Raw genomic sequence first — 25,888 nt, forward strand, 5'->3', positions numbered from 1 at the left:
TGGTTATATGGTTATGGTTCTGGGACATCATTTATATATGACTTTGCACTAAGATCGATTTTTTATTTGTTTGTTTTTTTAATATATACTGTACTTCTTTTTGTTGTTCACCACGGGCTTTAGAGAGTACTATGTTTACATATCTGTTGTGCTGCTGCAAGTAAGAATTTCATTGTTCCTTTTCAGGACATAAGTCAATAAAAAATTCCTGACCCTCTTGACTATTGAAGATGGAGGGAGCTGGCAAAGCAATGGGCTTAATCTTGCATTTAGCCCTGGGGCAAACTAGGGTGGCTGTTGTAGATAGGATCTTCAAGTCAATAGATGATGGGACGTTGAGTAATTGATGTGGACCATCTAAGTTGGACATCATGATGATCCCAACATTGTGTGCAGTTTCAGGTTGAGGTACTCCCTCAAACCCCACCTTTCTCCCCCACATCCTCCACCCCCTCTTCCCCCCCATCCCCTTCCCTCCCTTGTACCCCACCTGGACTCCCACCTGTTTCCTCCCCTCCACTCAACGCCCCCCCCCCCCCCCACCCCTCCTTCCGCCGCTTTCCTCCCTCTGGCTTTACAATGCGCAACTCTTCAAACCTGTCTCACACCTTCCTTCCTTTCCTATCTCTGGCCTTTGTTCCAACCAGTTGCCTCTCAACCACCCCCCTCACCCGTGTCGACCCATTACCTGCTACGCAGGTTCCTGCCTCTCCCCTTTTCCAGCTTTCTTCTCCTCCCGCCGCCCCACAATCAGTCGACCTGAAATGTCATCTGTCCATAGTACGTATGCATATGTTGCCTCACGCCTGCATTATCTTTCCTGAAATACCGAAGGCACACATGGCACAACGTTGCTCATCACATTTTGTGATGGCATTTTAGATAAAATTATGTCATCTCTGGGTTGAGATTTTCCAGGCCACAGACTTAAGAGTCATAGAGTCATAGAGTGATACAGTGTGGAAACAGGCCCTTCGGCCCAACATGCCCACATCGGCCAACTAGTCGCAGCTACACTAGTTCCACCTGCCTGCGTTTGGTCCATATCCCTCCAAACCTGTCCTATCCATGTAAAACCCCCTAAACTGCTAAAACCCATTTAAAGGAAAGGTCTGAAGAAGGGTTGTGACTCAAAACGTCACCTATCCATGTCCTCCAGAGATGCTGCCTGACCCGCTGAGTTAGTCCAGCTCTTTGTACCTTTGTCAGCAGTGACTTTGTAGATGTCAGATACATGGCCAAATTTGTGTAGTGTATGCAGAAACAAAGAATTTCACTCTACTTAGGTACTTGTGACAATAAAGTATCATTGTGTCTTTCTCCACCTTAAGCGAAGATTTGATAATATCCCAAATTTTGGGAAAGCATTCTGTCAGTATTGTTGGAGACACGAAAGAAACTGCAGATCTTGCAATCGTGGGCAAGACATAAAGTGCTGGAGTAACTCAGCGGGTCTGGCAGCATTTGTGGAGGGAATGGGTAAGCGATGTTTTGGGACTGGACCTGTCTTCAGTGATAGTAGTCTAGCTTAGTTTAAAGTAGCTCAGCGGGTCAGGCAGCATCTTTGGAGGACATGGATTGGCGACTTTACAGACGTCAGAAGGGTCCAGATCTGAATTGTCTCCTATCCATTGCCTCCATGGATGCTGCCTGACCCGCTGAGTACTCCAACACTGCATTTTTGTCAGTATTATTTCTCTTTCAAACTGAAAAATAAAATGGCAGATAAAAAGTTCCTTCTTTCTGTAAATCATCTTCAGTTACTGCTGTCACCCAGTATTACAGTGAAAATGCAGAGTTCTTTGAAAGACATAAGCATTGATTTATTGTACATTTAAAAACAATTTTAACATATTTTGTATGTGAAACAGATCGGCAGAAAGCTCAAATAAAAGTTGAGCACAGAAAAGGTGTTCAGGAATGAAGTCACAGCTATTCCTTGCATGATAGATGCAGTATAGTAAACGGAAACAGGTTTGCTTTTAAAGAGTACATGTAACACCACTGACCAGAAAATGCATGTAACGTTACAAATACCATCAATAACTTACCAAACTGTAACGAAAATATGCAATTGAATAAATAATTTGCCGTTTAATTTTAACTTCTTTTTTTCTTGTTTGTTATTAGTACGTCCTATGGTCTCCTTAATTTATTGCAAATTAGACTGGTTGAAAACACGATCGTTTAAAACAAAGAAAAAATCTGAACAATGAATTAATCTATTATTGCACTGACTACAATCCAGTAGTAATTTGGTTCTCGGAAAAGAAGGTTTATGCTCAAAGTAAAAGTAAACACTTAGAATATACGGCTAATGTGACCAAGCAGAAATGGAAAACAAACAAAGACAAAATCTAAATTATATACATTCCACTCAAACACCAGAAAACACCACTCAACGTTGATTTTGATTTTAAGTGTGCAAAACATTACTGTTCTATATAAAAATATGTGCATTATGAAGACATAATTAAATTATTTGTCACTAATACGTAATTATTTGTATGTACATTGCAACCATTACAGCATTGTACAGTTCTTATCTTTTCTGTACTTCTGTATACTGTGGATTTCCACAATAAAGTGCCAGTACACGATTCTGACTCAAATCAATGTGATTGAGCTATGGGGAGCTAATCAAGTTCCATTCAAAAAATGTTTGCATATCCCTTTTTTTTTTGCATCCCTTCACAAACTCAGTGAAGCCTCACCAAGCGATCAAACAACACGTGCCACCAGCCAGAGTGATTGTCTCTGCTTTGCGTGGGTTGCTTGGCATGGATTAAGTCCATTTTGCCCCCAGTGTGTGTGCGCGCGTGTGTGGACCCATGCCAGCTATATCACAAGATCATCCGTATCTTCTCGTGTGCTAACCATTCGGGTAAGTCCGCGCTTCCTAAGGGGGCTTCTGTTGACGCTGAGGATGTCTTTACTGGCCTCGGGCCTGTGAGGGTCTGGGCTTTCACCGGCCTTTCTGAAATGGTCGGCCTTCCTCGGTTCAGTGGCCATCAATTCCACACTGGAGTTTGCAGAGACACCGGGAGTTGAGGGAATGTTGTCGGAAAACAGGTTGGACAAACTGCTCGATGAGCTGAGGTCGGGATGATCGAAGGAGAAGTCTGGGACGGTGAGGTGCTTCCTTTGACTAGAGGGGGGTATGCGGTGCTCTGGTAAGTTTGCCGGATCGCTTGGCCTGGCATCTGCCAGTTCTGAAGAATCCCTGTGGACCACAGACTCGCTGGAGAGGGTGCGCTTACGCAAATGTATCCTTGGCTGGGACTCTTCGTTGAGAGGAAGCGGCCCCATTCCACTCTGCGCAGGAGGCTCCACCGAGATGCAAGGCGGGCTCGTCTTCTCCTTCCTCCGGGCGCTGGGAACGTAGTCAGGATCCCGCTGAAGACGGAGAGAAGGCTCTGGCTTGTCTTCACCGGGAGGCTGGCAGCCAAGCACCCAGCGGGCATCTTCGTCGTCTTGGTCAGTGGATGGGCAGATCTCGATGGAGTGTCTCCGGGAGTCCCCCACCCACAGGGGCTTCATCAACATCCCCTGAGCGTCGATGCTGCGGAACCTCTTCAGGTTCTTTTCCCCGGCCGCGCCGTCCAGGTGCGAGGAGCTGTTGGAGTTCTTCAAGGCCGCGTCGGACGTGGCGGGGGAGAGGAAAGGCGAGAGGGAGGGGCCGGCGGCCTGGGACGGCCTGCGGCGGCCCCGGGCCCCTTCGCTGATGCGCTGCACCTCCTCGTCTGCCACGTCGCCGGAGTTGAAGAGGGAGGCGTCCGGGCCGTGGCCGTGGCTGTGGCCGTGGCTGGGCGAGCGGCTGCAGAGACTGTGCTGGCTGTACACCTGGCTGCGTGTGCGGACCACGTTGGGTTGCCGGCCATGCTGCTCCAGCAGGGGCGAGGGCTGCGGGCTGACCTTGGGCGACAGCGGCGTGGGGTGTATCAGCGGCGGAACCAAGACGCAATGAGGCGGAAGATTTGGGTGCAGACCGTCGCTGGGCTGGATCTGCAGGCTGTTCTTGGTATCAGGATTCAAGCAATCCACAGAGTCATTCCTCATAGACTCCTAAAATACAACACAGAAAAACGTCAGGCGTTGCATTTTTAGAAGACGTTCCTTCTCCCTGTGACCCACGTGGGTTTTCTCCGGGTGCTCCGGTTTCCCCCCATTTTCCAAAGACGTGCAGGTTTGAAGGTGAATTGGCTTCTAATCCCCAGTATATAGTCCCTAATGTGTAGGATAGAGTTAGTGTCCGGGGTGACCGCTGGCCGGCCGGCACGGACTCGTTGGGCCGAAGGGCCCCTCTTCAAGCCGCATCTCTAAACTAAGGGGCAATTTCAAGTGGTCAATTCAACTACACACCTGCATGTCTTTGCAGTGTGGGAGGAGAATCAGAGCACCCGGAGGAAAGCCACACGGTCACAGGGATAATGTGCAAACTCGACACACAGACGGCACCCGAGGTCAGGATTGAACCCGGGTCTCTGGCGCTGTGAGGCAGCAGCTCTACCAGCTGCGCCACTGTGCCGCTGTTAAAACAGTTCACAGTATAAGAATGAATTCACAAAAAACGTGCTACAAAACAGACACTGAGCACATATTAGGGCAAATGCCATTGGTTATTGTCCTAAGCTGAACCAATATGCCTTAGTAGAATTTACTTCTGAAGGATTTTGCAAGGCAAGATCCATCAATAAATTGATCTTCCCAACCAAAGATGGCGGTTGAGGACGTCATCATCCACCTGCTCCATCGCTCCTATGCTCACCTGGATAAGCTGGGAAGCATTGTGAGAGTCATGTTTTTTAACTTCTCCAGAGCTTTTAACACCATCCGGCCTGCACTGCTAGGGAGCAAGCTGACGATGATGTGGGTGGATGATCCATTGGTGGTCTGGATCACCAACTACCTGACTGGATGACCACAGTACGTCTGGCCACACAACTGTGTCTCAGACATGGTAATTAATGAGCAACACAGGGGCCCCACAGGGGACGGTCCTCTCTCCCTTCCTGTTCACCATCTACACCTCGGACTTCAGATATAACTCGGACTCCTGCCACCTGCAGACGTTTTCAGATGACTCTGCAATTGTGGGCTGCATCAGTGAGGGGAGGGAAGCTGAACACAGGTGTAATCAACGACTTTGTTGAGTGGTGTGGGCTGAATCACCTGCAGCTCAACACCGACAAGACTAAGGAGTTGGTGGTGGACTTTAGGAGGAGAGGAACACCCCTGTCCCCTGTCTCCATCAAGGGTGTGGATGTGCAGTTTACCAGGGAGTACGAATACCCAGGAGTGTACCTTGACAGTAAACTGGACTGGTCCAGGAACGCTGAGGCCCTGTACAAGAAGGGACAGAGCCAGCCGTACTTTTTGAGAAGGTTCCGCTCCTTCAACGTCTGCAGTAAGATGCTGCAGATGTTCTACCAATCAGTGGTAGCCAGTGCCATCTTCTTCGCTGCCGTGTGCTGGGGCAGCAGGGCGCAGGCCGCGGATGGCAATAGAATTAATAAACTCATCAGGAAGGCTGGCTCCGTCCTGGGGGCGGAGTTGGATTCGTGGGAGCTGGTCTGGTCTTGGAGGGGAGGATGCTCCTCAAACTGCGGAGCATCCTGGACGATGCAGCTCACCCCCTCCATGACACACTGGTCAACCTGAGGGGCACCTTCAGCAGCAGACTGGTTCCACCAAGATGCAGGACAGAACGCCACAGGAGATCCTTCTTCCCTGTGGCTATCAAACCGTACAACTCCTCCTCCTTCTGTCGTGGGGTGGATAAACTCCCCTCCTCCCCCCCGCCCACCCCCCTCCCCTCCACCCCACCCCCCCCCCCCCCCAATCTTTGCACATCCCCAATCCTTTCCACTCATCACTTTAATTTCATGTTTCTTGCATTTTGTGTTTTATGACTGTCGGCAGATCAATTTCCCTCCTGGAAAAAAAATTAAGTTCTATGGTATCGTGTACCTGTCTGTGCAGCAGTCTGTTCATACTGGGTGAACGGGGCGCTCTGTGTGGAGGTGGGATTTTGGGAAGGGTGACGTGGCCGGTCGATGCATGGTTGTGGTGGATTCCATCCGAGGGAACTCCAAGATGAGCAGGGACCTCAGTGGGCTGAGAATGCAATGAAGTCACCGAGCCTATCATCAGAGAAATAAGTCAGAGAACAAAGAAAGATACTGTTGTGTATTCATGCCAATGCACAAGAGTTGCAACTCATAGTTTTATTTGTACTTAAGCGGAGGTAACAATAAGTGCTATTGTCTTCGCAGTCTGGTCTCGGTCTGCCTGGAAGGCAGCGACCGGCAGCGTACATAGTCAAGGTGGGAGTGAAGATCCGGACTGGATCGTGTGTGGAATGTGCAGCATGCATAGTGAATGTGATGCTATATATATATAGTGAAGGTGAACTAGCATGCACAATCTACACATACTAATGACCTAAAAAGAGATTCTTTCTTCACTTTAGACTTTAGAGATGTAGACTTTAGAGACAGTCCAGAAACAGGCCTTTGGCCCACTGAGTCCGCGTCGACCAGCGATCTCCATGCACTAGCACTATCCTACACACTAGGGACAATTAGCAATTTTTACCGAAGCCAATAAACCGACAAGCGTGTGCGTCCACAGGTTTTCTCCCGGTGCTCCGGTTTCCTCCCACACTCCAAAGACGTGCAGGTTTGTAGGTTAATTGGCCTCGATAAAATTGTAAATTGTCCCTCGTGTGTAGGATAGTTCTAGTGTGTCGGTGGTCGGCGTAGACTCAGTGGGCTGAAGGGCTTGTTTCCCCGCTGCTATCTCTAATGTCTAAAGTAGACTCGATGGGCCGAGTGGCCTAATTCTACTCCTGTGACTAATGATAAGAGGGAAAAAACAACTTTGAAAACTTTTGATCTACGTCCCACCCACCATATTTTCAAATGTAATCCCTTACCTGCGGGCGATATAATCTCACAGGGCTCGACTTCAGGCAGCGGGAAATGAGTCTGTGTTGATCTAACAGGGCGGAACATGTAGCTGTCGTTTGGCAGAGAGTGCATTCGAGACACTGAGGTTTTTCGAACTGTTAGCAAGTTTTCTGTTTGTTTCCCTTCTCCAGAATTGCTATTTAGAGGATCGTCCTGTTTAAAATAAAGTAACAAGGCAGGTCTGTAAATCATTTGTGCCGTGTAATGTTATACAACCATCATGTAGCACAGGTACAGTCAACATGAACATTTGGAGTATACACAAGGAACTGCAGATGCGCACAAGACAAGGTGCTGGTGTAACTCAACAGGTCATGCAGCATCTCTGGAGGACATGGATAGGCGACTTTTCTGGTCGGGACCCGTTTTTAGGAATGCTGCCTGACTCGCTGAGTTAGTCCAGCACTTTGTGTTAATACTGAAGATAGACACAAAATGGTGGAATAACTCAGTGGCTCAGGCAGCATCTCTGGAGTAAAGGAATAGGTGACGTTTTGGTTCATAACACTTCTTCGGACTGAAAGTAAAGATGGGGGGGGGGGGGAACTGGAGGTGAGAAAAGGCCAGAACAAATCAATGCTGGCAACAGAAATGTATTGAGTTCTGGTCACTCCATTATAGGCAGGACGTGGAGGCTTTGCAGAGGGGGCCGGAGAGGTTTTGCAGGAGTAGAGAGTATTATCTACAGGCAGAGGTTGGGCAAACGTGGATTGTTTTCTCCGGAACGCTGGAGGCTGAGGGGAGACTTGATAGAAATATATAATATTATGAGATGCAAAGATTGGGTAGACAGCTGGAACCTTTCTCCCAGAGTGGAGATGTCAAAGACTAGAGGGCGTAGCTTTAGGGTGAGAAAGGCAAAGATGTGTAGGAAAGAACTGCAGATGCTGGTTGAAATCGAAGGCAGACACAAAATGCTGGAGTAACTCAGCGGGACAGGCAGCATCACTGGAGAGAAGGAATGGGTGAGGTTTTGGGTCGCGACCCGTCTTCAGACTGTTTAAAGGTGAGGTGCAGGGTAAGTTTTTTTACACAGACAGTGCTGGGTGCCTGGATCACGCTGCCAGAGGTGGTGGTGGAGGCAGATGCAATAGTGGTGTTTAAGAAGCTCTTAGAAAGGCTCATGGATGTGCAGGGGACGGAGTGATATGCATCATGTCCAGATAGAGGAGATGGCATCATGTTTGACACAGACACTACCACTGCCCCTGGCACTCACCACCCTCTGTGTAAAAAACCTGTTCCAAACATCCCCTTTAAACTTTGCCCCATTCACCTTAAAGTTATGCTCTCTGGTATTTGATATTTCCACGCAGGGAAAAAGGATCAGACTGTCTACCCTATCTATGCCTCTCAAAATATTCAACCACTGTATTACAAACGAACTGTCGATGCTGGTTTATAACAACGATAGACACAAAATGTTGGAGTAACTCAGCAAGTCAGGCAGCATCTCTGGAGAAAATGGATAGGTAATGCGTCAAGTCAGGTTCTGAAGAATGGCCTTTGGACTTTATACAGTTAAAGTGTGGAAATAGGTCCTTCGGCCCACCGGGTCCACGCCGACCAGCGATCCCCGTACACTAGCACTATCCTACACACTACGGCAAATTCACAGCCAATTCACCTAGAAACCTCCGCGCCTTTGAGTGTGGGAGGAAACCGGAGCACCCGGATAAAACCCACGCGGTCACAGGGAGAACGTACAAACTCAGCACAGACAGCACCCGTAGTCAGGATCGAACCTGGGTCTCTGTCGCTGTGTGGCAGCAATTCTACCACTGCACCACCTGTCCATGTACTCCAGAGATGCTGCCTGACCCACTGAGTTACTCCATCACACTCACTGTTAATTGCTTTAGGTGTCCTGGGGATTCAAGTCTTGGTGAATCCAGGCCGGTGCCTAAGGCTCTGCTGTCGGGGTTAGGGGAAAGTCCGGAGCTGCCGGATGCCGCTCCCTGTGCAAGTAACATTTCCTGCTCGATTACAGCATCAAGTTCGGCGTCTTCTTTGGCTTCCTTGTTGCTCTCCTCCAGATGCTTCATGAGCACGGCCACCACAACATTGACCAGCACAAACTGAGCGATCAGGACAAACGTGACAAAGTAGATGGGGGAGAAGATGGGCAGGTAGGTGAGGCAATTCCTATCCTCGCTCCCACATTCCCGCAAAGTATCCTGCAAAACAAATGCAGAGGGGTAAAGTGTCAGCGTTTAGCAACAACGATTAACGTTAATGGAATAGATGGGGTGACTCCGCAAACATCAGTGAGATAAAGACCTGAGAGGAGTGGGATAGAGCAGAGAAACAATAGACAATAGACAATAGGTGCAGGAGGAGGCCATTCGGCCCTTCGAGCCAGCACCGCCATTCAATGTGATCATGGCTGATGATTCTCAATCAGTACCCCGTTCCTGCCTTCCCCCCATACCCCCTGACTCCGCTATCCTTAAGAGCTCTATCTAGCTCTCTCTTGAATGCATTCAGAGAATTGGCCTCCACTGCCTTCTGAGGCAGAGAATTCCACAGATTCACAACTCTCTGACTGAAAAAGTTTTTCCTCATCTCAGTTCTAAATGGCCTACCCCTTATTCTTAAACTGTGGCCCCTTGTTCTGGACTCCCCCAACATTGGGAACATGTTTCCTGCCTCTAACGTGTCCAACCCCTTAATAATCTTATACGTTTCGATAAGATCTCCTCTCATCCTTCTAAATTCCAGTGTATACTAAACACACTGAGCCTTTTACCCAGAGCAGGGGAATCAAGAACCAGAGGACACAGGTTTAAGTTGAGGGTAGAAAGATTTAATGGGAACCTGATTTAGTTTAGTTTAGTTTAGTTTAGAGATACAGCGCCGAAACAGACCCTTTGGCCCACCGAGTCCGCACCGACCAGCAATCCCCGCACACTAACACTATCCTACACACACTAGGGACAATTTTACACATACACCAAGCCAATTAACCTACATACCTGTACGTCTTTGGAGTTTGGGGGGAAACCGAAGATCTCGGAGCAAACCCACGCAGTCACGGGGAGAACGTACAAACTGCACCCGTAGTTGGGATCGAACCCAGGTCTCCGGCGCTGCAAGCACTGTAAGGCAGCAACTCTACCACTGCTCCACCGTGGCCGCCCTTTCTGGGTAACTTTATTACCCAAAGAGTGGTATATATATATATGGAACGAGCTGCCGGAGGAGGTAGTTCAGACAAGCACTAACAAATGTTTAAGAAACATTTGGACAGGTACATGATGGATAGGACAGGTTTAGAGGGATATGGGCCAAAAGCTGGCAGGTGGGACTAGTGTAGATGGGTCATGTTGGTCGGTGCGGGAAAGAGGGCCGAAAGGTCTGTTTCCACACTGTATGACTCAATGACTTCATGACACCATAGATACACACAAAGTGCTCGAGTCAAGTGGTGAGAGATAAATACTCTGGCCTGGTGAAATCTTGAGTGCGAATGTGACTTTCCAAATGATAATAATGATTTAGAATTCTGTGAGACCGGGAATAGAGTTGTGATGGGAAGCCTGGTTTAGTGAGGGATACATATACACACATATAAGGAACTGCAGATGCTGGTTTGCAAAATAAGTCACAACGTGTTGGAGTAACTCAGTGGGTCAAACAGCATCTCGAGAGAAGATGGACAAGTCTTCAGAATGAATGTATACAGGAACAGTGGCACAGCGGTAGAGTAGCTGCCTTAGAGCGCCAGAGACCCGGGTTCGATCCTGACTACGGGTGCTGTCTGCATGGAATTTGTACGTTCTCCCAGTGACCGCGTGGGTTTTCTCCGGGTGCTCCGGTTTTCTCCCACACCACAAAGACGTACGGGTTTTGTAGATTAATTGGCTTCTGTAAATGGTCCCGAGTGTGTAGGATGGAACTAGTGTACGGGCGATCATTGGTCGGCGTGGACCCGGTGGGCTGAAAGGTCTGTTTCCATGCTGTATCTCTCAACAAAACTAAAAGCTGGAAAAGGGGTGGGGTTGTTGGATTTTCAACGCACAGGTGATGAACGAAGAACGATAAATTTACACTAGAAACATGCAATGAGAACGAAAATGTTGGAAATATTCAGCACATCATTCAGAGGTGTAAAGGTCTCCGTTCCTCTTTAGTCTTTCATCACAATTTAATAATTAAATTAATAATGAAGAAGTAATGCTCTTAATGTGAAATATGAGATGATTTAATTCACACTTAGTCTGTTAGTGAATGCAATCATTTTACTGAGTGTGGCCAAGATTTACATTTATTGCAATACACCTTTTAGGAATAAATAACGTGCACAATATGAGCCTTTGAAATAACTCTAAGGTACAGATCAGTCCGATAAACCACTTGCATCTCATCACGGTATTCCTCGCCAAAGCCCTATGATAAAATCAGCACATTGACTATTCCGAACAGTCTACAATTGCTCTTTAGTCAGTATTGTTCAGCAATGAGTCTCTCTTTCAAAAACCTACTAGATTTTCCCTTCTACGAGGCGACTCCTGACTGCTATTCCCTTTATTTCCTTAAGGAATTTAAGTAGACCATTTGTAAATTCGCTCTCCCGCGGTGGTGGAGCTGCTAACCTTACAGCACTTGCAGCGCCGGAGGCCCGGGTTTTATTTTGTCTTTCATGTGGCAGTAAAACAGTATCTTACTCCCTGTGGCCGTTATAGTTTCTTCATTGATCAAACACCCATTGAGGTCACAACCTATCCACCATACGTGGTTGATTCATTTGAATTCCTGTTCATTGTGGGTAGAATCCCAGTGGCAAATCATTCTCTATTTGAACTTGTACTCCTGTCAATTCCACAAGTAGCAAGCTTAACTAATTTTAAACAACCCGCAGCTAGATTTTGCAGGAAGCCTGCCAAAAAACCTCATTGATAAATCAGTCAGTGATTTATTTGGATGAGGGGAAGATATCTTTACAGTGTGACCGGAATTATTATTGTTCAGACCTAAACAAAGTCATCAGCTACCGTTGATCTCATAGTTTTAGTTTTAATTTTGGAGATACAGCTTGGAAACAGGACCTTCGGCCCACCGGGTCCACGCCGACTAACGATCGCCTCGTACACTTGTTCTATCCCACACACTAGGGACAATTTACAGAAGCCAATTAACCTGAAAACCCACGCGGTCACAGGGAGAACACACAAAGTCCGTACAGACAGCACCCGTAGTCAGGATCGAACCAGATCTTTGGCGCTGTCGGGCAGCAACTCTACCGCTGCACCACTGCTCCACCCTAGAGTCATACAGCACAGAAAGGAGCCCTTTGGCCCACCACGTTCATATCAACCATCACGTACCCATCTGTAGAACACAGGACAATAAAGCCCAGGAACAGGCCCGTCAGCCCGCAATGTGTGTGCAGAACACAATGCCAAGATAAACTCCTCTGTCTTCACATGCCCATATTCCTCCATTCCTTGCATATCCATCTGCCAATCCAAAAGTCTCTTCAACACCACTTTTGTATCTGCCACTACCACCACCCCTGACAGTGCGTATACCAGGCACCCACCACCCTCTGTGTAAAAAAAACCTTCCCCGCACATCTCCTTTAATCTTTGCCTCTTTCCACTTAAAAAAGCTATGTCCTCTCGTCTTTGAGATTGCCACCCTGGGAAGAAGGTTCTGACTGTCTACCCTCTCGATGGCTCTCGTAACGTTATATACCCTCTATGCCTTTTCTGTTGACCAGCATTTAGCCACAGTCTGGGTTGTCATCCAACTAACGTCCCGGCTAAGGATGAAAATGCAGAGTCGTCGTTTAATTTGTAAATATTCTCTCCTCTAGTTCACGGGATCTGATGACTTGATTCCAAATGTCTATCTGAGGAAATTGAGGACAGTATCCAGTTGGTTTATAATGCATTTCTAAGTAGATATTAATAATTACAAATGAACAAAGCAGAGTGACTTGAATGTAAATACTGGTGTGTGTGATTTAATTTCTGTCAGGACTTTCTAATCCACAGGTCCCTAGTGAATTGCGGAGGCTCGAACTAACCTGTTCAGTAGAATTAATTACATACCTTCATTATTCCGTTCCAGTTATCGCCAGTTGAAACTCGGAACAAGGTAAGAAATGCCATCCCGAAATTCTCAAACGTTGCATGTCGACTCAAGCCTTCACATGGGTTTTCATCATTGCACACTGAAGGGCAAAACGATCCAATTCTATTCATTGAAGACTAAAAAATCCCCGCGCTTTAATTTTTATAGACACAGGATGAAAACAGGCCCTTCGGCCCACTCAGTCCATGCTGACCATCAATCAACCGTACACACTCATTCTACGTTATCCCACCTTTCGCATCCCCTCCCTACACACTAGGGGCAATTTACAGAGGCCAATTAACCTACAAACCTGCACGTCTTTGGGATGTGGAAGGAAACCGGAGCATCCGGAAGAAACCCATGTGGTCCCAGGGAGAACATGCAAACTCCACACAGACAGCACTCGAGGTCAGGATCGAACGTGGGTTTCTGGTGCTGTGAGGCAGCGGCTCTACCAGCTGTGCCACTTTGTTAATGATGGCCTATGTATTATTTTAACATTTCTTGTTTCATATTAACCTTTAGATCAGATTCACTCCATAGCAGTACAAGCAAAGGATATGCACTTTCACATTTTACATTTAGCATGAAGAATTCTATCCTCAATCAGACCCTGCCAGCCTGTTCATTAGGATAAGTTATATCGGCTTTTAGGTAAAACACACAAACTCTAAACACTGTACAAAGGAACTGCAGGTGCTGGCTTATACCGAAGATAGACACAAAATGCCGGAGTTACCCAGCGGGTCAGGCAGCGTCTCTGGAGAAAGGGAACATTTCGGTCGGAACCCTTCTCAGACGTCAGAAGCATGTCTGAAGAAGGGTCCCTGACTCGAAAAGTTCACCTATTCCATTTCTCCACAGATGCTGCCTGGCCCGCTGAATTACTCCAGCACTCTGTGCCTGACTAGCAAACACTGATTCTTCTTTCTCACTGGAGGTAATGAGGAGATCGTTCAATTAAAATCTCACCCAGCTTTCCGAAGAGTTCAACTCCCAGAGCGGCATAGATAAAAAACAAAAGCATGAATAATAAACCGAGGTTTCCCACCTGAAATGTAAAAGAAGAAAAGATCTCTTAAATAATGCAGAGAGGTCAACCTGTACACAATGACCAAGAGTCAAGAGTGTTCAATTGTCGTATATATTGACAATAGAATAATGAAAATCTCACTTACTGCAACATAACAGACCTGTAAATACAGTTCAACAGTTCAACAGAGCTTTATTTGTCATTCGGTACCAAGGTACCGAACGAAACTACATAGCAGTCACACACAAAAAAGAACACAAGACACATGACCCCAACACAAACGTCCATCACAGTGACTCCAAACACCCCCTCACTGTGATGGAGGCAACAAAACTTCCAATCTCTTCCCCCCGCACCCACGGACAGACAGCATAAGAAACAAAAAATCCAACAATAAATTTAAAACCTCAAAATTAGGCTAAAAAGTCTGGTCCTTAAAGCAACCAGGACAGTTCATCGTTTAGTTGAGGAAGGGTTCTGTCCCGAAACGTCACCGAGAGTGGTGAGTGTGGAATTCTCTGCCACAGAAGGTAGTTGAGGCCAGTTCATTGGTTATATTTAAGAGGGAGTTAGATGTGGCCCTTGTGGCTAAAGGGATCAGGGGGCATGGAGAGAAGGCAGGTACAGGTTACTGAGCTGGATGATCAGCCATGATCATATTGAATGGCGGTGCAGGCTCGAAGGGCCAAATGGCCTACTCTTGCACCTATTTTCTATGTTTCTATGTTTCTATCATGTTTCTCTCCTGCCTGACCCGCTGAGGTACTCCAGCACTTTGTGTCTATCTTTGGTATACACCAGCATCTGCAGTTCTTTGTCTGTACATCTCATATTTCAGTTGTTGTTTGTTGTGTTCAAGAGCCTGATGGACAATAGACAATAGACAATAGGTGCAGGAGTAGGCCATTTGGCCCTTCGAGCCAGCACCGCCATTCAATGTGATCATGGCTGATCATTCATTCATTCATGGTGTTGAGAAGAAGCTGTTTTAAAACCAGGAGGCCACTATTTTTAGTTCAGTTTAGTTTATTATTATCACGTGTATCAGGAAACAGTGAAAAGCCTTTTTGTTGCGTGCTATCTAGTCAGTGAAAAGAATCATGATAAGAATCAAGCCATTCAAAGCGTACAGATATAGGATAAAGGGTATAATGTTTAGTGCAAGATAAAGTCCAATAAAGTCCGATTAAAGATAGTTCATAGGTCTCCAAGGAGGTCAGGACCGCTCTCTAGCTGGTGAGAGGACGGTTCAGTTGCCTGATAACAGCTGGAAAGAAACTGTCCCTGAATCTGGAGGTGTGTGTTTTCAAATGTCTGTACCTCTTGCCTGATGGGAGAGGGGAAAAGAGGGAGTGACCAGGGTGAGACTCTTCCTTGGTTATGCCGGTGGCCTTGCTGAGGGAGCGTGAAGGTACATGGATAGGATAAGTTTAGAGGGATATGGAACAAACGCAGGCAGGTGGGACTAATGTAGATGGGGCATGTTGGTCGGCGTGGACAAGTTTGGCCGAAGGGCCTGTTTCCACGCTGTATGACTATATAACTGTGTGTCTCTATAACTAACCCAAAGCATCACCTATCCATGCCCTCCAGAGATGCCGCCTGACCCGCTGGGTTACTCCAGCACTTTGGATCTTTAAAAAAAAAAACAGCACCTGCAGTTCCTTGTATCACCTAATTTGTAGAGCTAGGTTGAAAAAAAACACATATTCTTAACAGGCTTTCAGGTGATGTGGTTTACATAGATGAATCCATTGATTAACGCAGATCCCAATCCCACATTAGCTCAGGCCAAGCCCTGCCTGTGCCTGTGTAATGGCCGCCTCTATTAACGCAGTACATCAGGAAATTACTGCGAGCTGTTTAGTTTTAGAGATGCAGTATGGAAACAGCCCGATGGCCCACTGAGTCCGCGGCGACCATCAATCACCCATTCACATTAGTTCTATGTTGTCCCACTTTTCACATCCATTCCTTGCACATTAGGGGCGATTTGCAGAGGGCCAATTAACATCAACCCGCACGTCCTAAGGATGTGGGAGGAAACCAGGGCACCCGGAGGAAACCCACGCGGTCACAAGGAGAACGTGCAAACTCCACACTGACAGCACCCAAGATCAGGATCGAGCCCGGGTCTCTGGCGCTGCCAGCTGTGCCACCGTGCCACGCAGTTGTTTTGAGTATGGATTCTGGGATTTGTTCACAGCATCGGCAGAAGGAATGGGATTGTCAAAAGCAATAATTAAGAAATAAATATCTTGTGTCAGAAATGTGGAATACAATAAATTGATCTAATGCTGGTTAACTCGGAGATCCATATGCTGGGCAATGTAATCAAAGAATGGAAGATGCTTTTTTGCTGAGGGCTCTCCAGGCAGAGATTGCTTTTATGACTAACCCTGAGAATAAGAGGCTCAACAACATAACACTACACAGGTCGAACTACTGTGTTGTTCTTCATTATCTGGCAATAAGAGAATAGTTTCAGTGATTTTGGTAGTGATTTAATTTCATGTTAGAAGATTAGGCTCACTGATTACCCCTTTGAACGCTGACATACACAAAGGCACAGCAGAGCCCTGACATTGCAACAACTTGTATTTATTTGGCAGATTTACATAATCAAATGCCCCAGGGATATTTGGGGTGAGGGTTGATCTCAGCTTTAACAAGCTAATAGAGAATTGAACTCTTGACTTTAGACTTTAGAGATACAGCACAGAAACAGGCCCTTCTGCCCACCGAGTCCGCGCAGACCAGCGATCCCCATATACTATCCTACACACTAGGGACAATTTACAATTTTACCAAAGACGATTAACCTACAAACCTGCACGTCTTTGGAGCGTGGGTGGGAACCGCAGCACCCGGTCACAGTGAGAACGTACAAACTCCGTGCAGACAGCACCTGTGGTCAGGATCGAACCCGCGACTCTGCCTCCCTAAACAAGCAACTCCATCACACCCCCCACTGTGTTGTCCCTAACTCAAAGGACGTGTTGGCAGAGTGGGCCGCTGGAGGCACTGCAGCAGCCTGGGGCTCGATTAGATCAGGTGCCGCTCCAAGTAGCCAAGTGCATGGATGAGACGCAGCCTGCAGTGGCAGGGATTAGCGGAGGACGACACCAACACATCGCCTGGCCAGGCTGACCCCCAACTCCAACCCAGTCCCGTCACCACGACAACAGGCCCTTATGGCCAAGTTAATACTCTAAAATGTTTAACAACTTTGAACATGAAGGTTACGAGACGGTGCCGGAAATGTGGCAACTCTTCTGTACTCAGTGTAATCTGCTCTCTCACACTCTAGTACTGAGGTATGATTGCACCTAATGCATACTAAGATTGTTACTGAACTGCATGCAAAAAAAGAAATTCACTGTATCTAGGTACATGTGACAATAAAGTACCATTGAACCATTGAAGCAGAGTCCATGGTAATGAACGAAGACAATCGCTGATGACACTGTGGTGGTGGGCCGGATCTCCAACAACGATGAGAAGGCCAACCGGGAGGAGGTGGCTGATCTGGCACTCTGGTGTCAGGACAATAGCCTCCTCTTGAATGTCACTAAAACAAAGGAGCTGATTGTGGACTTCAGAAGGGCTAAACATCCAAGGACGTACACGCCACTGGAGATAAATGGGTCTATTGTGGATAGGGTGAGCAGTTTCAAATACTTGGGAGTCCGCATCGCAGAGGATCTGACGTGGGCAACGCACATTGCCGCACTGGTGGGTAAGGCTAAGCAGCGCCTTTACCACCTTAGATAACTGAGGAAATTCAGAGTGTCTCAGAGGATCCTTCATTGCTTCTACTCTGGGGCTGTAGAGAGCATCCTGTCCGGCAACATTACAGTCTGGTTTGGGAACAGCTCTGCCCAGGACAGGATAGCCCTGCAGAGAGTAGTGCGTTCGGCAGAACGCACCATGGGAACTACACTCGTCCCCCTGCAGGACCTATACATCAGGAGGTGCAGATCCAGAGCAAGCAAGATCATGAGGGACCCCTGCCACCCCAGTAACGGACTGTTCCAGATGCTACGATCAGGCAAACGCCTCCGCTGTCACGCTGTGAAAACGGAGAGGATGAGACGGAGCTTCTTCCCACAGGCCATCAGGACTGTCAACTTTTATAACCCCAGAGACTAAAGTTTTGTCGACAATAATAGTAACTTATTAACTTTATTTATATGCTGTAACTGTAATTCTTTTTGTGCACAACCCGCAGGCATTGCCACTTTCATTTCACTGCACATCGTGTATGTGTATGTGACAAATAAATTTGACTTGACTTGACTTGGCTTTGTTCACAGAACCATAAGATTATCAGACCATTAGACATAGGAGCAGAATTAGGCCGTTTAGCCCATCATGTCTGCTCCACCATTCGATCATGACTTGATCCGCTGGTTTTAAAAACTAAGAAACAATGTGCTGGAGTAATCCAGCACAGTTGTGCAGAGGTAGAGTTGTTGCCTTGCAGCGCCAGAGACCTGGGTTTGATCCTGACTACGGGTGCTGTGTGTACGGAGTTTGTATGTTCTCCCTGTGTTGTGTTTTGTCCGGTGCTCTGGTTTCCACCCATGTGCAGGTTTGTAGGTTAATTGGCTTCCATAAAAGTTGTAAGTTGTGCCCAGTGTGTCGGATAGTGTTAGTGTACGGGGTGATCGCTGTTTGGCGCGGACTCGGTGGGCCGAAGGGCCTGTTTCCGCGATGCATCTCCAAAGTCTAAAAGTGCAATCTCAGCAGGTCAGGCAGCATCTCTGCAGAACATGGATAGTTTAGTTTAGTTTAGGGATACAGCGTGGTAAAAGGCCCTTCGGCCCACCATGTCCACCCTGACCAGTGATCCCCGTACACTAGCACTGTCCGACACACTAGGGACAATATACAATTGTTGCCTAAGCCAATTAATCCAAAAAAAACCTTTGTCTTTGGAGTGTGGAAGGACACCGAGCACCAGGAGAAAACCCACGCAGCCGGGCAGAACATACAAACTCCATACAGACAGCGCCCGCACTGAGGATCGAGCCCGGGGTCTCTGGCGCTGTGCTGCAAGATAGGTGAAGTTTGGGGACAGGATCCTTCTTCAGTCTCCTTATTTCTTTAAAAAACTTTGCCATAAAAATATTTCTTGATCTATCTAGGACTGAGGGCTTGGTAAAGTTTGACCAGTGTAATGTCAATCGAACAAGTGACATTTGAAAAGTATATAAAACCAGTGACATTTACAAACACCCAGGACCAGTTGCCACTAGCAGCTTTTAAATTCAAACAAAGCTTTTCAAGATTTATCTGTGAATGTCCTTCTGGAAAATGTTCTAGTTTGATTTCTGAAGCCCCCTGAAGGCATATAAGGACAGCACGACGGTGCAGCGGTAGAGTTGCTACCTCAAGAGTCCCAGGTTCGATCCTGACCTTGGGAGCTATCTTTACATAATTTATACATTCTCCCTGTGACTACGTGGGTTTTCTCCGGGTGCTCCAGATTCCTCCCACACTCCAAAGATGTACCGGTTTGTAGGTTAAATTAGCTTTGGTGAAAATTGTAAATTGTCCCTCGTGTGTAAGCTAATATATGGGGATCGCTGGTCGGCACGGACACGCTGGGCTGAAGGGCCTGTTTCTGTGATGTATCTCAAAACTAAACTAAACTAAATCTACTTCAAGCTCGATCTTTTTAACACAAACACAAGGAAAATTTCTGAAATCCCAATTTGCTCCACGTTCAATTTAAACTCACGAAAAATATTATTTAGTTTAGAGATACAGCATGGAAACAGGCCCTTCAGTCCACCGAGTCCGCACCAACTAGCAATCATCTGTACATTAGTTCTTTCCAATCTACATTAGAGACAATTACGGAAGCCAATTAACCTACAAACCTGTACATCTTTGGAATGTGGGAGTAAACCGGAGCATCCAGAGAAAACCTATGTAGTCACAGGGAGAACATACAAACTCCGTACAGGCAGCACCCATAGTCAGGATCGAACCCGGGTCACTGGCGCTATAAGGCAGCAACTCTACCGCTGCACCACTGTGCCTCCCCAAACAATATCCAGTTGTTTATTGCACAATAATTGTGCAGGTAGTTACTACATCTTATCAAACAAGCTTAATTTTTAGCAAGGCGTTTGATATTAGTGCTTGAAGATGCAAGGAAGTGCAAGTGCTGGAATCTTGTGCGAAGCACAAAGTGCTGGAGGAACTCAGCCGGTCAGGCAGCATCTGAAATGGACAAGCAATGTTTTGGATCCAAATTTGAAATGTCCAGTTCCCTCCATAGATGAGTCTTAACCCACTGAGTTCCTCCAGGGCCTTGGTTGTTGCTCAGGGTTCCTGCATCTTCAGTTCCTTGTATCACCAAGCTTCACATGTATGTATTATTGTGATGCTAAGCATGTTGGCAAGTGGAGAACACTCTATCGCTAACTAAACTAACCTGTATCTTCCTCCATAACATACATTTTATTCCGTGGCATAGAATCCAAAAAGATCATCAATTATATCATGAAAATGATATGATTTCTTTTAACACAAATCCGCACTTCCCTTCAGAGAGTGATAATTACACATCCTTCAATCAACATTTTTGGATGTCAGGCAGAATTGCCAACACAAAAATGACTTTTAAACTTTACTTGAAAGAAGGACGTGACAAAGTTTGTGAGGGGAAGCTGACAATTTATGCTCCCGTTATTCAAGAGTTCTGTTTCTCTCAAAAATTATTGTGTAAAAAGCATCCTTACATTTAAGACAAAGAAAGTATTAGCAACATAAAACACTGACTTCTTAAGTAGTATTAAAATCACAGCGCTTACCTGTGGCAAAGCCTGAACGACTGTATCGAGTAAGGCTCTCATTCCAGTTGCCATCTTGAGCAGTTTCAACACTAAGAGAGTGTATAATGAACAAAATGTACTTAATATTGTTTCTCATGGAGCATAGAAAGAGGGCCTGCAGCCCACTGTCCACACGAACTCACAATTATCCATTTGCATTCATCATTATTTTCATTCTCCTCATGAAGGGGCAGAGAGTGGCACAGCGGTAGAGTTGCTGCCTTACAGTGCCAGAGACCCGGGTTCAATCCTGACTATGGGTGCTATCCATACGGAGTTTGTACGTTCTCCCCGTGATCTGCAGGGGCTTTCTCCGGGTGCTCCGGTTTCCTCCCACACTCCAATGACTTACAGAATTGTAGGCTAATTGGCTTGGTAAAATTGTAAAATGTCCCTTGTGTGTGTAGGATAGTGTTAGTGTACGGGCATTGCTGGTCGGTGCGGACTCGGTGGGCCGAAGGGCCTGTTTCACGGTTGTATATCTATACTAAACTCAACTCAACTAAATTAACAGTGTTTAGCTGTGTAATTCAATGTATCGGCATTGCTTTGCTGTGTGTTTTGCCTAGGCGGAAGCTTCTTATGGTGGAGCCCCAACGTGGAAATCTGATAGATAGTCACACATTCATTGTAAAACCCACTTAACCTCCCTTCTGCTTACACACTTCAATCGTCTCTTTTGCTGTGACGTAAGTAAGTAAGTTGAGCGAGTAAGTATTTCATTCTTTCGTTTCGGGACTTGTGACAATAAAACACTCTTGGCTCTTGAAGGGGGCCAAATGCTTGCTCTGCCAGTTGCCAGTGGCAGCGACACAGTTCAAAGCCCAAGGGGAAAGCACACAAATGAACCATACCATTTCCAGTTAATTATGGTCGCAACTACCATCTGATTCTCACGCACAGACGATACTGAAAATGTCACAAGCTCTTTCCTTAGTTATTTATTGCATGCACAATTGCTCATGTTATGTTTGATCTGGAATGTGCAACTGGAAGGGAATTCTTAACTGCCTCGGCGCTCAAAGCTTTTAAAATAAACTTTCTAACATAAACAAGAAATGCTTAAAAGTCATAAGAGATGGCGATACCTCTTGCAATCCGGAGCACTCTCATAATGCGAATGATTGTCGGGTTTATGGGGAGCGAGGCATTCATATCAATTTCCTCCAGGGTTATCCCCATTATAGACAGAAGCACAATAGCCAAATCCAGCTGATTCCACCTGAAATATATAAAAGATCACAGACCTAAAACAAAATGCCAGAATTGTCTTTTAATTAAAAGGATGGTCTATCTTTGTCAGAAATGCTTAACGTGTCAGGCAGTATCTATGGAGAAAGGAAAAGGATTAACCTTTTAAGTCAATGTCTTATCTTCAGAACTTAGGAAAGTTAAAGATAAAACAAATTTTAAGACGATATAAATGGGGAACGAAGGGGGAATGAAAGGAAAAAGTGAGTTATTGTGATGGGCCCTACCTTAACAACAGAGATAAGGAGGAATTTCTTTAATCAGAGGGTGAATGAACGTGTGGAATTCATTGCCACTGACAGGTGTGGACGCCAAGCCATTGGGTATTTTAAAGCAGAGATTGATAAATTGTTGATTAGTTGTGAGGAGAAGGCAGGAGAATGGGTTTGAGAGGGGAAAATAGATCAACCGGGTTCGATAGGCTTATTGGCCTGTTTAACATTCAGTGAGTGAAATCCTCATCGATCAGTTGTGACTCACAGTGCCAGAGTCCAGAGCTCGATCCTGACAGTTCTGCTGGAGACCACAGTGTTTCCTCCGGGCGCTCTGGGTTCCCCCCACATCTCAAGGATGTGTGGGTTTGTAGCTTACTTGGCCTCTGTAAATTGCCCCAATTGTGCCCCAAGTCTAAATTGCCCCATATGACAATAAAACACTCATGCATGTAGGGAGTGGATACGAAAGTGGGATGACGTAGACCCAGCATGAACGGGTGATCGATGGTCAGCACGAACCCGATGGGCCGAAAGGCTTGTTTCCATGCTGAACATAGACACAAAGTGCTGGAGTAACTCCGCGGGGTCAGACAGCAACTCAGGAGAAAAAAGACTGGTGATGTTTCAGGTTGGGACCCTTCTTCAGACTCCGACCTGTAACGCCACCCATCTTTTGTCTCCAGAGATGCTGCCTGACCTGCTGAGTTACTCCGGCACTTTGTGTCTATCTTTGGTATCAACCAGCATCTGCACTTCCTTTCTCCACTGTTTCCAGGCTGTATCTCTCGACTAAACTCACACTGAAGATTCATCTCCAAAATGCCTGCCTGTGGTTATCCAAGAGGTGGAAGGAGAGGGAATCAATGCTCAGAGATTAGGAATGAGGAGATTGCAAGTTACGAGATGCTGCTTTTGTTTTAACAAGTAGTGGAGAAAAGGGCAGACTGCTAGACTTTAAGGGAACTTGCAGAAAAATCATGAGATTAAAATATTTGCTGCATTTTAACTTTTGGGTTTGGATTGAAGAATTGTATGTCAATATGCAGCACTGCCAACTGTGCTCCATCTCCCACCACGGGTGGCAATTCACAAGACAGCATTTAGGTGCTAAGTGCATGCTGACTGTGTAAAACATCGAAGTGGCTTTCATAATAAATTGTCACATTAGATGTTCCCATGCTGGGAACCGAACTCCATCCAATGGGTGGCACGGTGGCGCAGCGGCAGAGTTGCTGCCTTACAGCGCTTGCAGCGCCGGAGACCCGGGTTTGATCCCGACTACGGGTGCTGTCTGTGCAGAGTTGGCAAGTTCTCCCCGTGACCGTGTGGGTTTTCTCTGAGATCTTCAGGTTCCTCCCACACTCCAAAGACATACAGCTGTGTAGGTAAATTGGTTTGGTGTATGTGTAAATTGTCCCTAGTGTGTGTAGGATAGTGTTAATGTGTGGGGGCTCGCTGGTCAGATCGGACGCGGTGGGCCAAAGAGCCTGTTTCTGCGCTGCTTCTGTAAACTAAACTAAACTAAACAATCCTTCCCAGCGTCACGCGACATACCAGTAACTTCATACCTTCTTCCTCATGCAATCTAAGCTGGACGTAGATATTTCTAAATTTACTTTATCAAACAGAAATAGGGCGCAAGGTGGACACAAAATGCCGGAGTAACTCGGCGGGTCAGGCAGCTTCTCTGGAGAAGTAGGAGGGGTGACGTTTCGGGTCGGGACTGATGGTCACTGTGGACATGGTGGGCCGAAGGGCTGTTCCTTTCAATCAATCAAGTAAGAAAGACAAGCACCAGTCTTACAGATAAGCTATCTCGCCCCATTGTTTCACTCGAAGAAGGGTGCCAATCCAAAATGCCGTTTCGTCCATTCCCTCCACAAATGTGCCGTGACCCGAAAAGGGATCCAAAATTAAGAGGCAATGGAGTCCATCCAAATGCTCCATGTGTCTGTTGAAACACATAGACTATAGAATGAATCAATGGGATATGCATAGAATTCAGTGAAAGCCCCCAAGAATTACTCTTTGGTGCAATAAACATCTCCCACTTCCAAATGAACACTTATGTAACTTGAAGATAGACACAAAAAGCTGGAGTAACTCAGAGGGATAGGCACCAACCCTGGAGAGAAGGAATGGGTGACGTTTTGGGTCGTGACCCTTCTTCAGTCTGACCCGAAACAACACCCATTCCTTCTCTCCAGAGATGCTGCCTGTCCCGCTGAGTTACTCCAGCTTTTTGTGTCTACCTTCAGTTTAAACCAGCATCTGCAGTTCCTTCCTACACAGTTATGTAATTTGAGGTGAGAAAACAACACCTTGAGCCTGGATAGAAATAACGTTGTACCGTTTTGAGATAGTTTTGAATCAACTAACCAGCTGTTACTGTAATGGTGTATAATTAGAAGCTTAATTATTAAGGGACTATTTGCAAGAATGAGCCCAGTAGTCACTGAATAATAATTTCTGTTTACCTGTCAAATACTCTGGGCGTATCCTTTGTAAGAAATATTTCCATAATTGCAATTCAAAACATTAAATTTAATTTAATTCTAATTGAAAAACAAATCCCGCAGCCTTGCTCTTGAACATTAACAACATGGATATACTGGTAGAAATAAGGTGCAAGGGTGGCGGTGGTGCAGCGGTAGAGTTGCTGCCTTACAGTTCCAGAGTCCTGGGTTCAATCCTGAATATGGGTGCTGTCTGTATGGCATTTAGACATTCTCCCCCTGACTGTGTGGGTTTGCTCCGGGTGCTCCGGTTTCCTCCCACACTCCAAAGACACACAGGTTTGTAGGTTAATTGGCTTCAGTAAAAATTGTAAATTGTTCCTCGTGTGTTAATCCTAGTGCTAGTGTGCGGGGGGGATCGCTGGTCGGCACGGATGCAGTGTGCCAAAGGGCCTGTTTCCATGCCGAATCTCTAACGTAATGTCTAAAAACACTATGTTCTACTGCACCTACTCAAGCAATTTGAAGGAATTAGGCATTATGCAATGCAGGCACTAGGAAATCTAAAATGCTCAGAGCTGCTTTCTAAAAACATTAATCTTGACAACACCAGGTGAAACACGGCTTCTACAGATTTCCCGATACAGTTTCAATCAATCCTGTCATCATCGGGTTGCAAAGAAAATCATTAAAAGTGATTAGCACGCTATATTTCAATTATTCGGTACCTCAATTTGTGTTGGGTATCAAACTTAACATCAAATCAGGCTGAAGAAGGGTCCCAACTCAAAACATCACCTATTCATGTTCTCCAAAGGATGCTGCCTGACCTGCTGAATTACTCCAGCACTTTATGTCTTTTTTGGTAAACCAGCATCTGCAGTTTGTTGTGCCTGAACCAGTTTCTTCCCAGCTGTTATCACGCACCTGAACCATCGTATCAACAACTAGAGAGCAGTCCTGGACTACTATCTTCCTCATTGGGGGCCCTTGGACTATTTTTCATCGGACTTTATTGGACTTTATCTTGCAC

The 25,888-nt window shown here is 46.3% G+C and overlaps 1 protein-coding gene across 2 annotated transcripts in view; it reads right to left on the reverse strand.

Moving 5' to 3' along the window:
* Positions 1-1,837: 1,837 nt before the first annotated feature.
* The window catches only part of cacna1ha (calcium channel, voltage-dependent, T type, alpha 1H subunit a), a 170,417-nt gene continuing 146,366 nt past the window's right edge, over positions 1,838-25,888 (reverse strand). For both annotated transcript variants that reach the window (XM_078418152.1, XM_078418151.1), the window contains exons 26-33: positions 22,022-22,155; positions 20,913-20,983; positions 14,025-14,103; positions 13,028-13,149; positions 8,819-9,148; positions 6,938-7,124; positions 5,971-6,143; positions 1,838-4,065 (exon numbers count right to left, since the gene is read on the reverse strand). In XM_078418152.1, coding sequence (XP_078274278.1) covers positions 2,839-4,065; positions 5,971-6,143; positions 6,938-7,124; positions 8,819-9,148; positions 13,028-13,149; positions 14,025-14,103; positions 20,913-20,983; positions 22,022-22,155 — 2,323 coding nt within the window. In that variant the 3' untranslated portion in view covers positions 1,838-2,838. The remainder of the gene's footprint in view (positions 4,066-5,970; positions 6,144-6,937; positions 7,125-8,818; positions 9,149-13,027; positions 13,150-14,024; positions 14,104-20,912; positions 20,984-22,021; positions 22,156-25,888) is intronic.

The sequence above is a fragment of the Rhinoraja longicauda genome, chromosome 21 (assembly GCF_053455715.1).
Source record: "Rhinoraja longicauda isolate Sanriku21f chromosome 21, sRhiLon1.1, whole genome shotgun sequence".
Classification (NCBI taxonomy): domain Eukaryota; kingdom Metazoa; phylum Chordata; class Chondrichthyes; order Rajiformes; family Arhynchobatidae; genus Rhinoraja; species Rhinoraja longicauda.